Below are 13,493 nucleotides of genomic sequence, written 5' to 3'. Positions count from 1 at the left end.
CCTGTTGGGAAGGCCCACGCTCAACAGGATAGGTGCCATACCGTCGACTCGGCACATGAAGGTGAAGTTGCCGTCTATGGAGGGGGTGGTGATCACCATCAAATCCGATCAGAAAGAAGCAAAGAAGTGCTATGAGAATAGCCTGAAAAACAAGAGATCGGTGAGTTACGTAACAACCACCCCGCCTCCCGGTGTGAAGCCCAGGTCGACGGTAATAGAAGAGACCGCCGGAGGAGATGTGGAGATGGTGGATGCTGAGCTGGGGGAGGGGAATGCCGGTCTGGAGGAAGAAGAGGCAAGGAATCGCCCTGAGGAAGCGAGAGAACTGGGAATCGCCAGGGCGGTGATCACCAGAGAAACCAGACCAAAACCCGTCGAGCAGTGGCTCGAGAGAGAGAGATCGGGGGAAAAATCTTCAAGCTGGGAAGATCCCTGGAGGTTGAGCTCCAGGACCAGATCGCCAAGGTGATAGAACGGCATCTGGATGCGTTTGCATGGTCCGCATTGGACATGCCCGGGATCGATCCCGACTTCTTGTGCCATCATCTGGCGATGGACAACTTGGTGAGACCAGTGCGACAAAGAAGAAGAAAGTTCAACGAGGAGAGGAGGCAGACGATTAGGGATGAAACACAGAAACTCCTCGCTGCAGGCCACATCAGGGAAGTTCAGTACCCTGAATGGCTGGCAAATGTCGTGCTGGTGAAGAAGAGCAATGGGAAATGGCGCATGTGCGTCGATTTCACTGATCTGAACAAGGCTTGCCCAAAGGATTCATATCCTTTACCAAGCATAGACGCCCTGGTGGATAGTGTTGCAGGGTGTAAGTTGTTGAGCTTCCTGGATGCCTTCTCAGGGTATAATCAGATCAAGATGCATCCCATGGATGAAGAGAAGACTGCATTCATGACTGAGAGATCGTGCTACTGCTATAAAGTGATGCCATTTGGGCTGAAGAACGCGGGGGCCACGTACCAGAGGTTGATGGATCGAGTACTTGCACCGATGCTGGGAAGGAACGTGCAAGCGTACGTCGATGACATGGTCGTGACCTCGCCAGAAAAAAGCAAGCACGTTGCAGACTTGGAGGAATTGTTCACGACGATCGCCAAGTTCAAATTAAAGCTGAATCCAGAGAAATGCATTTTCGGCGTGGAGGCTGGAAAGTTTTTGGGTTTCCTCTTAACTGAAAGAGGAATAGAAGCCAACCCGGATAAGTGTGCCGCTATCCTGGCGATGAGGAGCCCAGCTACCGTGAAGGAAGTACAACAACTAACAGGTCGGATGGCCGCCCTGTCTCGCTTCGTGTCAGCTAGCGGAGAGAAGGGACATCCCTACTTCCAGTGCTTAAGGCGCAATAACAAATTTGTTTGGAAGAAGGAGTGCGAGGAAGCCTTCGTCAAGCTGAAGGAGTATCTGGCGAGCCCGCCGGTTTTGTGCAAACCGCTGGTGGGAACCCCTCTCATGTTGTATTTTGCTGTAACTGAGAAGGCGGTGAGTGCGGTGCTCGCCCAGGATCAAGATCAGGCTCAAAAGCCTATTTATTTTGTTAGTAAGGTGCTGCAGGGCCCCGAAACGAGATATCAGGCCCTGGAGAAGGCTGCGCTGGCTGTGGTGTTTTGGGCGAGGAGGTTGCGCCACTACTTCCATAGCTTCACGATTCTGGTGATGACTGACCTGCCCATCCATAAGGTCTTGAAGAAGCCCGACGTTGCGGGAAGGATGGTGAAGTGGGCAGTAGAGCTGTCAGAGTTTGATATTAAGTATGAACCCCGAGGCCCGATTAAGGGGCAAATCTTCGCAGATTTCGTGGTCGAGCTCTCATTTGAGGCGACGCGAGTTGAAGGGGACGATTTCCGTTGGGTGCTCTCGGTGGATGGATCGTCGAACCAGCAGGGTAGCGATGCTGGAGTCATTTTGGAAGGACCCAATGGCGTGCTGATCGAACAATCTTTGAGGTTTGCCTTCAAAGCCAGCAACAATCAAGCAGAATATCAGGCGCTGATCGCCGGGATTTTGCTGGCAAAGGAGATGGGAGCGAGGGTGTTGATGGCTAAGAGTGACTCGCTACTAGTCACAGGGCAAGTAACAGGCGAGTTCCAGGCTAAAGATCCACAAATGGCGGCTTACTTGGAGTATGTGCAGGAATTGAAGAGTTCCTTTGCCTCCTTTGAAGTGGTGCATGTGCCCAGAGAGCAGAATGCCCGAGCTGACTTGCTAGCAAAGCTCGCCAGTTCAGGCAAGGGGGGTAGACAGAGGACGGTGATTCAAGAAACTCTAAAGACGCCGAGAGCATTTGTGGCAGATCACCTGGTTCTTCAGATAAGCAGGTCGACGGAAAAAGCGGCAAGAAGTCACAAGTCTTTAACGCAAGAAACATTGAGATCGCCGAGAATTAGAGCGTGTCGGGGAGAGAGGGTGAACATGACGCAGGTCTGCGCTACCCATGAGCCAGACACCTGGATAACACAGTACAAGCGGTGCCTGGCAGATGGCCTTCTCCCGCTGGACCCGACAGAGGCCAGGAAGGTAAAGAAAAATTCTAGCAAGTACACATTGATTGATGGCGATCTGTACAGGTTTGGGTTCACTCACCCACTCCTGGAATGTGTGCATGGCGAGAAATGCACGAGAATTATGGCAGAGCTCCACGAAGGGATATGCGGAAGCCACGTCGGGGGTCGAGCTCTGGCCGCAAGGACTCTCCGTGCAGGGTACTACTGGCCATCGATGAGAGAAGACTGCAAGAAGTACGCGCAGTGTTGCAAACAATGCCAACAGCACGCCGATTGGCACAAGGCGCCTCCCGAGGAGTTGAAGTCGATCTACAGCCCTTGGCCATTTCATACATGGGGAATCGACATCCTGGGACCATTCCCACTGGCGATCAGGCAGATGAAGTACTTGGTGGTGGCGATTGAGTATTTCACCAAGTGGATTGAAGCAGAACCAGTGGCCCAGATCACCGCACACAAGATCGAAGGTTTCGTGTGGAAGAACATTGTGTGCCGGTTTGGTGTGCCCAAGCGCCTGGTGTCGGACAATGGGACTCAATTTGCAAGCCACCTGTTGAAGAAGCTTTGCGAAGGGGTGGGAATTCAACAAGTGTTTGCATCTGTTGAGCACCCTCAGACAAATGGCCAAGTAGAGTCAGCTAATCGGGTGTTGCTGAGAGGTTTGAAGAGAAGGCTAGAGAAAGCCAAAGGAAGTTGGGCTGAGGAGGTACCCCGTATAGTCTGGGCGTACCATACCACCGAGCAGTCAGGAACCCATGAGACCCCGTTCAGCTTGGTCTATGGGTGTGATGCAATGATTCCAGTGGAGATCCAGGAGAGCTCGCCGAGATTCCAGAACTTTGTAGAGGAAGACTCGAATGAGGAAAGAAGGTTGAACCTGGATCTACTGGATGAGGTCAGGGAAGAGGCGAGATTGAAGGCTGAAGCGGTAAAGAGAAGGATTGAACGAAGATATAACTCAAAGGTGATGCCGAGACAGTTCAGAGAAGGCGACTTGGTGATGAGGAAAGCCCACCAGTACGAGATGGAGAATAAACTGTCGCCCAAGTGGACGGGACCGTTCAGAATAACCGAGGCGCTCGGGAACGGCGCCTACCGCTTAGAGACATTGGAAGGAGGGGCGATTCCTCACACTTGGAACGCCACGCACCTCAAGTTATATTATAGTTGAGAACTTTGTAAGTAAAGATAAACACGAAGTTACATTACAATGTCTCTGTTAAAACAGTTTGAAGGGGGCACTCTTTTTTCCCTAAGGAGGGTTTTTAACGAGGCCACCCAATAAAGAGAAGTTTTCAAAAGTTTAAGTTGTTTCAGATTGCATGCCTGTTGTTTTCAGAAAGTTTTGAAGAAAGACCTTGTCACTTATATGTGACTTAAGGCGAGTTAAAGATATATTGCATGCTTTCTAAAAGGTTTTAAGTCCTCATCGTCTTTCGGCGATCGGAGGCATCAGTTAAAGCTTAAGTCCTCATCGTCTTTCGGCGATCGGAGGCGTCACTTAAAGTTTTAAGTCCTCATCGTCTTTCGGCGATCGGAGGCACCAGTTAAAGTTAAAGTCCTCATCGTCTTTCGGCGATCGGAGGCACCAGTTAAAAGACCTCAACGCCCTCGCGCGTTCTGAGGCGAGATAAAGACCTCCTCGCCGTCGAGCGAGTGCAGGCGAGGAAGAGTGAAAAGTCCTCAGTGTTTCTGGGGGCGAGAAGATGTAACCCCTGGGGCAATGTAGAGGCACCAGTGAAAAGGTCCTCAGTGTTCCTGGGGGCGAGAAGATGTAACCCCTGGGGCAATGTAGAGGCACCAGTGAAAAGTCCTCAGTGTTTCTGGGGGGGAGGAGATGTAACCCCTGGGGCAATGTAGAGGCACGATTTAAAGACCTCCTCGCCTATGAGCGAGTTCAGGCGAGTTTAAAGACCTTCTCGCCTATGAGCGAGTTCAGGCGAGTTAAAAGACCTTCTCGCCTATGAGCGAGTTCAGGCAAGAGAAAATCCTTCTCGTCTCGAACGAGTTCAGGTATGGTGTAGAGGGCGGAAGAAGTTTGGAAGGTGGCTAAGGTAGGTTCGAAGAGAGCGCCTAGCCACCCGGTCTCTTGTTCTGAAGCTCAAGGAGGTAGAGAAGGATCCGAAAGGCGCCTCTACCCCCAGATAAAAGAACAATGGCCAAGGCAGGAAGCCAGAAAGAAGCTGATATCGCCAAGTGAGTCTTTGGCGACCAGAAAAAGTTCAAGCAGTGGCGAGAAAGTTAAAGACCCGTTTTTGATGAAGCAGATCGGGTGAAGCGATGTTTTAAGCCAGTAGTTGAGTTAAAGTTCGTCGTTTGAAGAATGGTTTTACGCTGAAGTTCATTGCATTGAGATTACAAGTTGTTAAAGTGGTTGTTATTTGAAGTTGAAGTGGTTCGAAGCAGTTAAGTATATGATTGCGCTTACGAAATTACTAAGTCATTTCTCTGAAGTAAATCACGCAAGGAAAGTTAAAGCAGACCAAGAAGTTACAAAAAGAAATACAAAGGTCTTGTCATTAAGTAAATATCAGTTCGGGGCACATATACAGAAAAAGAAAAAAGTTTATTGCAATTACATACAAAGAGAAAGCATAAAGGTAGTGGATGGAGGAAATTGATCAGTCTTCAGCGGGAACCACCTTCCCATCCACCACCTCGTTGTTAAGGGACACCATGCTAAGATCCAGATCAGGGAACAAGCAGGCGAACTGTTCCCGTGCGGCCTCGAATCCAGCAGCCAGAATTTGGGCAGAACTCAGATTAAGTTCTTCAATCTGTTTCTTGAGTTCTTCAGTTTGTTCCTTCAGCCCCTTGTTCTGCTGCTCCAGCTCTTCAGCTTGCTTCTTGAGTTTTTCGATGGTTTCTAGAGCTTGAAGAAGGTCTTCAGCAACCTTCTTGGATTCAGCCTGCACCTGGCCCAATTCAGCAGCGATTTTCCCCTTCTCTGTGTTGGCTTCAGCAAGTTTTGCCATGGTGTCGTCCCTTTCTTTTTCCACCGCCCCCAGAAAGACCTCCCGATCGGCTGACCTTTGCTCCAGTTTCTTCACCTTGGTGGCGTCAGCTTTGATTAAGGCCTCCAGGTCAGCCACTTTGACGCGATAAGGTACAATCTTGCTTTCCAGCTCAATTTTCTCTTGAGCCAAGAGTTGTACCTTATGGCGGAGATCGGTGGCCTCCTTGCGCGCCACCCTGAGCTCGGTGCTCATTGCATCTTCTACTCGGGAATGTTCAATCTCCGCGAGTGTCAGATTGAAGGATAACTTCTCCACCTCAACCTTCATAGTGCTATTCTCAGTTCGAAGGTTGAAGAGGTCATCCTGGAGCTTCCTGGTGGAGCTCTCCACAGCTCTAGATATAATGGTGGGGAAGTCCTCTACCATCATCTTCAGTTTGGCCGAGAAAGGCTCCCACATCCTCGTGACCTCGAGAGAGAGGCTTGCTGGTGGAGGCACCGGGTGGGTTTGTTGTTGACTCTCGCCGCCACCTTCTTTAGTTGGTTGCTCAGCAGGTGCTTCTTGGCGTGGTGGCGACGTCGAGGATTCAGTAATCAGAATTGGAGAGTTATGGGCAACCTCATCCCCGATTGGAGCAACGTCTGCGGCTGAGGCATTTGAAGGAGGACCCCCTCCAACTGTTGCACAAGGCGTGGAGGCGCTCGGGGGGTCCTCCATGAAGTTTGGCTCGGGGGCCTCAACCGCAGGTGGCGCAGATGCCAATGGAATTGCTTGGACTGGTGAGGCAGGAGCTGGCGGAGGAGGCAATGTTGGAGGTGGAGCAGGCGTGGATGGCGGTGTTGATGTTGGAAGAGGGGGTGGAGCACGTGGTGAAGAAGGTGCCACCCTCTTCCTCTTCGTGACAAGGCCATCTTCAGTTGCCTCGTCGTCTTCCTCCTCCTCCTCGTGGACTACTTGGGGGGCTTTCCTCTTAGGTTTCCTGAGGACAAGCTTTTTGCGTTGGTTGGCGGGTTGGACATCGGGAGGGGTTGGGCCTTTGCGTGGCGATCGGCCCTGTGCGGCGGCGATCTCCACCACCGAGTTTGGCACGGTTTGTGAACCCGATGCCAACCCGTGGGTTCGGGCGAGCGCCCTCAGTTCAGCGAGCTTGCCCTGGCCCAACATATTATCTGCATAGAGCAAAAATGCATGGGTTAGCTTAGAGAGAAAAATAAATGCATAAGGTAGTATGCAGCAAAGCAGATAAATGGTGCAGAAAGATAAAACCAAAGTCTTGCGCACAACGCACAAGACGCCCAGAAATAGTTAACAGAGGTAAGGTTAGAATAAAGACTTAGACGTTCTAACCTATGCGAATTTCGAGTTGGTCCTCGAAGAATTCGAAGCAAATGAGCGTGGTGGTGAGGAAGGTGATGTTGGCATCTGCCACGCTCTTCCAGAAAAAGCAGAGGTCTCTGTCCAAGGCACCCATGCTATCAGGACTTCTTGGCCTCCTGAAGCTATTCTTGGACTCTTTGTTTCCCTTGTTTACCCAATACAAGGGGAAACCGTCGAGCAACGAAGCGTCCTTCTCGTTGGGGCGCACCTGGACGAATTTGCCTTTCCAGTCTTTGTAGGATTGCTGGAAGATAGAGAGGATCGACCTCCCAGCAATCCCGTTTAAGCTTACCCACAGGCGATCTCCTGGGTGCTTGGCTTCAAAAAGAAATAAGAAGACATCTACTGGTGCTGGCAACCCCAGGTGGTCGCACATGACTTGGAACGCCCGCACGGACGCCCAGCTGTTGGGATGGAGCTGGGCGGCGGCGATGTTGAGCTCGGTAAGAAGCTCCCTCTCGAAGCGAGTGAAGGGAAACCTAAGTTTCACCTTCTTGAACAAGGTTGTGTAAACGAAGCAGAAGGGTCCACCGTTGTTCCCCTTGTCGTCGGCGCAAACTGGCAGGTCGGGGGGGCAAGGTAGCACCGTCATCTGTTCGTCGTGCTCCTTATGGAATGATTGGTGAGGCTCGTCCCCTTTCTTTAGTCGCAGAACTGCCCCAGCAGAATTTACAGAAGACGTCTCCCTCAACAAAGTTGAGGTGGCCCAGGGGTACAGTTTTTTGAAGTCTGGGGAGGGAACAGAGGCTCCTCCGACAACGGGTGGAGTGGCCTAAGCCAAGTTGGGGCGGGAGGGTGCAGGCCTCTCAGCCTGAGAAGACGAAGCACCACGTGCTCGCGGTGGGTCATTTGCTTGTGAGGAGGGGTTTCGTGATGAAGGAGGAAGGTTTGGAGTGATCTTTGAGCGAGTCATTGCGGAAGCTGCAGAGGAAAAAGAAAAGGAAAAATGATCAGGGTTCGCAGAGGCTGACTCGATCGTGGAAGAAGGGTGAAAAACGAACGAACGTAGGTTCGTTGTGACGTTGACGGAGCCCTAAGTTACGAGAAAGGAGAAATGGAAAAAACAACCCACAACGTATGCACCAGACAGTTAAAGGATGATGCGAATCGGTTAAAATGCAGGAAAAACCAGCAAAAGAAGGAAAGGAGGTACCTTTTGATGATCGGAAGAGTGATGGAAGAAGTTGGTGATTCAGGAAGTTGAAGAATGTTGAGAGTTTTTTTGCAGAAGAGAGTTGGAGCGTTTGAGAATACGAAGAAAGTGATGGAACAGTGAAACGAAACGGGTTTAAGGGTTTTTCGAAATGGGTTTGGGAAGCGCAAACGTTAACTGAAGGTAACCGTTGATGAAGCCACGTGTCGAGCGATGGGGAAATGTTTGGTGAGGCGTCAGAGGAGCAGAAAGTACAACCGCTTGGAATTCTGCGCCAGTGCCACGTAGATGACGTGACTCTTTTAGTCTTTTCGCTGGACAAGTCTTCGCTTAAGACTGGGGGGCTTGTGTACCGCCCTGGTAGTCGGAAGTGATGACGTGGCATCAAGCTACAGTATCGGCGTGTTGACAAGACGCCAGGTTGGCATAAGGGAAAGAAGTCGGGGGGCTCGTGAAGTCGCCAGTTATTAAGATTGGCGTTCTCCGATCTCCAGCATACCAGAACCGGCGATCACCGGGTTAAAGATGAAGTCGCCAGATGTAAACTCAGGCGACCAAGTGATTGGAGATCGCCAGAGTAAGCACATCGCCAAAGATGAAGGTGGTGCAGATTATGAAGGCGGTCGGCGAGACCACAGGGAAGGTGTACGAAGGCACCCTAACTCGCCAATTCCAGTAGAGATCGCACTCCCAAGTTAGCTATGCACTGGGCAGTACCATGCATAAGTAACTTAGCCAAAAGAGAGTCAGAAGCAGCGCCCAAGTCAAGGAGGCTCCAGATGATGGCACGTGTACGACTGGATGCGAGCCACGTGTCCAGCTGCGTAACTGCCAGGAGAGAGAAAGTGACCAGGTATAAAAGGGTTTCCCAACGAACTTTCGAGGTACGCACGTTCAGATTGTATTCTTTACGCTTGCGAGTTCTTGAGCATACTGTGAGGGAGAACATTGCACGGTTCCTTGAGAGTTCTTGAGTGTTTGCTCTTGAAGTATTTGGTGGTTCAGTCACTGACTTGGGCGTTGGAGTGCGATCGGCCGCAGCGGCGCCGCTCTGTTCTTTTGCAGGTTCTTGAGGTGGATCGTGACGAAGGACGGAGGTTGAAGCGGTGCACACGTCGATCCATTGACAAGGCAAGTTCCAACGTTTTGGTCAACAGGCAGGATCACATTATGATCCAAGTCACTTCATAATCTATCTTCTTGAAAAGTTTTGTTTTCTAAATATGTGTATTTTTTTAATTAGTTGATTATTTTTTAATTAGTTAAAATTATTTCTATTCAGGTTTCAACTATACTTAAAGTTTTTTTAAAGATTTAAAAAAAAATGTTTTCTATTTTGTCTTTTTTGTTAAGTGAAATCAACTAGTTATTTCGACAAAAGAATCCGTTTAAAATTTGTTGATTTCTTTTATTAAAAGAAAACAATCACTTATTTAAAAAAAAACAATTTATTATGTTTAACAAATTTTTGTTGTATTAACCAATCAGATTATAATTGATACACATTTTTCAATAAATGATAAAAAAATTGCTATCATGATTACCTTATATAAGGATGTAATACGATAATTTCAAACAACAAATTTTATAAGAAAAGAAAACAAAAAAATGTTTTGAAATCTGTACCGACCAGGTCATCAGGTGTGATGACGTGGACAAGAGAAAGGTAGGTGGTCAAGAAGTCAACGTAGTTGCCGTATGTAGAAGCGGCGTTCTGCAGTATAAATAATCGGTTATCGCCGAGATATGTCACCGCCAAGATGGATCATCGCCCATCGCCCAAGAGAAGCATCGCGCAGAAGTAAGACGTCGCCGAGTGTAGACATCGCCCCAAAGTAAGACATCGCCCTAAAGTTGGGTGGCGGCACTGTGGGACCCTCGTGCTCATTAAAGATATCCAGGGAAGGCTGCATGCATGACGTGTGATTAGTTAGGACACCCACGGAGTATGAGGGCGCGAGAGATACAGCGCTTAAGTTAAAGCCCAAGTGGCCGCAAGGTTATACATTGCACTCCAGATAAGGGAAGTCCATGGGCCGGATACGCTAAGATCCTAAAGATAGCGGCGCAAGGACCTTCTCCAAGGAACCCTAGATAATAGCAAGCAACGCATAGGTAAACCCTAGTTTTCACCTATATAAAGGGCGCGAAGAGCCCTAGTAAGGTACGCTTTCACAGTTACACGGGTTTTCACCCAGTTCTCATATAGACGCTTTCATAGTTATACAGAGCACTAAACCCTAGTTGTTCTTGACGGCACACCCAGCTGTGAGCACAAGGCAATTAGGGCAACACAGTTCCAGTCATTGAGATAATCATACAGTCTCTAGTCACTTTGGTGTTTCTCGCTAGCTGACTTGATCGTCGGAGTGCAAACGGCCGCGAGGGCGCCCCTTTGTTCTTCTTTTTCAGGTACTCGTAGACAAGGCAGAACGAAGGTGCTCTAGCTCGTGGGGACAAGCCACTCATAAAGACGACCCAGGTCAACCGGCCGGAACAAAATCATTCTTGAAGATTGAGTTTGCTTCTTAGATCATTCTTGAACTAATGTCCTCTGGGTTTACATTTACGTTGTGCTTCATCTATAAAAGTCCAAGTGTATTCAAACCTTTATTCTTTCATTGTATTTTGTTGTTGTAGATTAGAATATGGTTTTTCAATTTCTGTTGTGTGGTTAAGAGTGTGTGTGTTCTTGTAGGATTCAATATCAACACTCTTGATTGTTTCTTTTGTAAACGTTTGTATTTAGTTTAGTGAATCCTCAGTGGTTTTGTTGAGGATTGGATGTAGCTCTTGGTGTAAGAGTGAATTAGTATAAATCCCCTCTACAATTTCTCTATCTCTCTCTGGTATCTGTTTTATATGTTGCTTTAAAAATGTTATGCATTTAAATCAATCGATTAAATCCACATAACAATTAGTTTATATTTTGAATATATGTTTGTTGTGCTTTTTATAATCGGTTGAACGAATAAATCAATTAGTTGATTTTATTAAGTTTTTAATCTAATTTCAGTTTTATCTTTTGCAAACAATTCAGTCCCCTCTATTCTAACACGCGGGTATTAGAAAAGGTTGGATCCTACCATTTCAAACTTTTTTAACACTGTCTGTAAGAAGATTTTAAATTTTTTCTATTTTGATTATTCTGTATGCAGATTTTGATTATTTTAATTGTGGTTTGCGATGAACTACTAGAAATTTTGGTTGGTCTGTACGAGAACTGTAGTTATTTGGTCCAAGTATATGATTATGGTGTTTATAACATCTGTTTTATAATAAATGGAGACTTGAATGGTTTAACCTATGCCAGATATTTATTTCTGTTTTGGTTAAATTAGCCTTAATCTTCATCTAATTTATAGTTTTGAATAACATTTCCACAGATTATTGAAAGCAGTTGGAATCCTAACTTGATTATTTTACACAAAGAACTAAGTATATACTTTTTGCACAAAACCCATATAAGTATTTGGTTTCTCTTAAGGTCTCAAACTTTGTTTTTTCATATGCAGTTTGGATAGTATTCATTGGTCATATCTCATAAACCCAAATAAATGAACTGTAATCTGGATGAAAAATTTAAATGTGATAAATATAATGTTTCCTTATAAGGTATATCTAAAAACTAATCCTACTTAGGTTTTATGTGTAAAAAATATTATACTTCTTTGATTTGGCAAGTTTGGCGTACACCACATGTCACTGATATCTAATATAATACATCATATAATTTCTCCAATTACATTGATCCTATTACTTTTTATGCAATCTTTAATTAATTTATATATGTATACACACATTTATTTTATGTAGAAATAAAAAAAATTATAAATATTTTTTTAAATGAACTTTTTATTATATTTCTTCATATTTAGAAAAATATTAAATTAAACTTAAAAAAGGAACACAATTTTTAATACTTAAAATATGCAGATATTATCATTGGAATCTTAAAAAATGGTATGCAATTTTTAGGATGGTGATGATGGGAAATTCTTTTCTACGTAGTATGAAGAGGGAAAACAAACCAGTGCACCATATTTCTCTTAAACTTGAGTATTTGTTTTTCGTTACCTTTTACTTTTTCAGTATTTGGATGGGTATCCTTGAACTCATTTTATATGATATTTATATAGAATAAAAACTGGTTTATTTGTAGTGTGTACACTGGAGGCAGCAAAGTTGTCATTTCCATTTTATAGTTTCTTAATAAAGATAGTAATGGATATTTTAATCTCGTCTTCGATTTTAATACTCATAAATATTAACATACTCGTGACAATTGATGTGTAACTTAATAACTTTTCTCTCCGATTCATTTTGATTTACTTCAATAATATATATATAATAAAATTATAAATACGGAAAGCTATAAAATATGAATACTAATAGTTCTTTAAAGTGATCATTAATGCAATATTAACGATAAATAATTTAAGGTTAATAAAATCTGAATTAATAACCAACATTCTCCCTTAATTTTGATTTGGAATAACCTTCATGCCCAACAAATCTCTTAACTTGATGAAAGCATTGATCTTCAATGACTTAAAAACATAAAGACATAAAATTAGCAAATCTCCATAATCATTAGTCTTTACATAAAGACCATGATCTGATGCACATTTTTTGAATCCAGTGGCGTAAAGAAATGAATCAATCATTTTGTTCCAAGCTCTTGGTGCCTGTTTAAGACCATATAAATCTTTAGTTAGTCTGTACACCTTTTCCTCTTTTTCAAATTGTATTAAACCCGACGACTGTTTTACATAAACCTCTTCATCAAGTCGGTCGTTTAGAAACAAAGACTTGACGTTCATTTGGTGAATTTTACATTGCCTTTGTGTAGCTAAAGCAATGATTAATCTCACTGTTTCCATTCCAGCTACATGAGAAAAATATTTCTTCGTAATCATAGTCTTTTTTTTGGTCGAATCCCTTTGCCACCAACCTTGCCTTGTATCTATCAATCTCACCATTTGCTTTCACTTTAATCTTGTACACCCACTTCACAACAATTGCTTTGTGTCCTTTTGGAAGATCAGTGAGCTGCCATGTATTGTTTTTCTCAATCCCCATCAATTCTCCATTCACAGCCTCTTGCCATTTGGGGTGTTGAATGGCATCTGCAAGTCTCATGGGTTCTGAATCTGCAAGAAAAGCAAAGTGAACCAAATCTCCATTGTCATCAATTTCATCATCAAGATTTACTTTGCAATCTTGAAAGTGTACAGGTTGTCGTTGCTGCCTTCTTGGTCGCTCCATCATAGTTGCAATTGGAGGTGCAACTTCAGATTGAATTACAACTTCAGGTTGAACTGCAGGTGCTTCAAGAGTGACTCCATCTTCCATATCATCGTCCAAAACGTAAATATATCGTTTTGTCGAATCCATTTCAGTTGTTGCATTCCATTGCCATTCCTCATCTTAGGCAAATGTAAGATTATGACTGATAATCACATTCTTTGTCATTGGATTGTACAGTTT

At 45.3% G+C, this 13,493-nt stretch overlaps 1 protein-coding gene across 1 annotated transcript; it reads right to left on the bottom strand.

Annotated features, from left to right (window-relative positions):
* Positions 1–12,481: 12,481 nt before the first annotated feature.
* Positions 12,482–13,145, bottom strand: LOC150028028 (uncharacterized). Its single transcript, XM_090301013.1, has 2 exons — positions 12,846–13,145; positions 12,482–12,691 (listed from the first exon to the last, which is right to left on the bottom strand). Exons 1-2 carry the CDS (start codon positions 13,143–13,145, stop codon positions 12,482–12,484), a joined length of 510 nt encoding a protein of 169 aa, XP_090157139.1.
* Positions 13,146–13,493: the final 348 nt, after the last annotated feature.

The sequence above is a fragment of the Phaseolus vulgaris genome, chromosome 4 (assembly GCF_051622355.1).
Source record: "Phaseolus vulgaris cultivar YP4 chromosome 4, ASM5162235v1, whole genome shotgun sequence".
Lineage (NCBI taxonomy): Eukaryota > Viridiplantae > Streptophyta > Magnoliopsida > Fabales > Fabaceae > Phaseolus > Phaseolus vulgaris.
The sequence above is the reverse complement of the archived record's forward strand: the minus strand, read 5'-3'. Positions and strand labels throughout refer to the sequence as shown.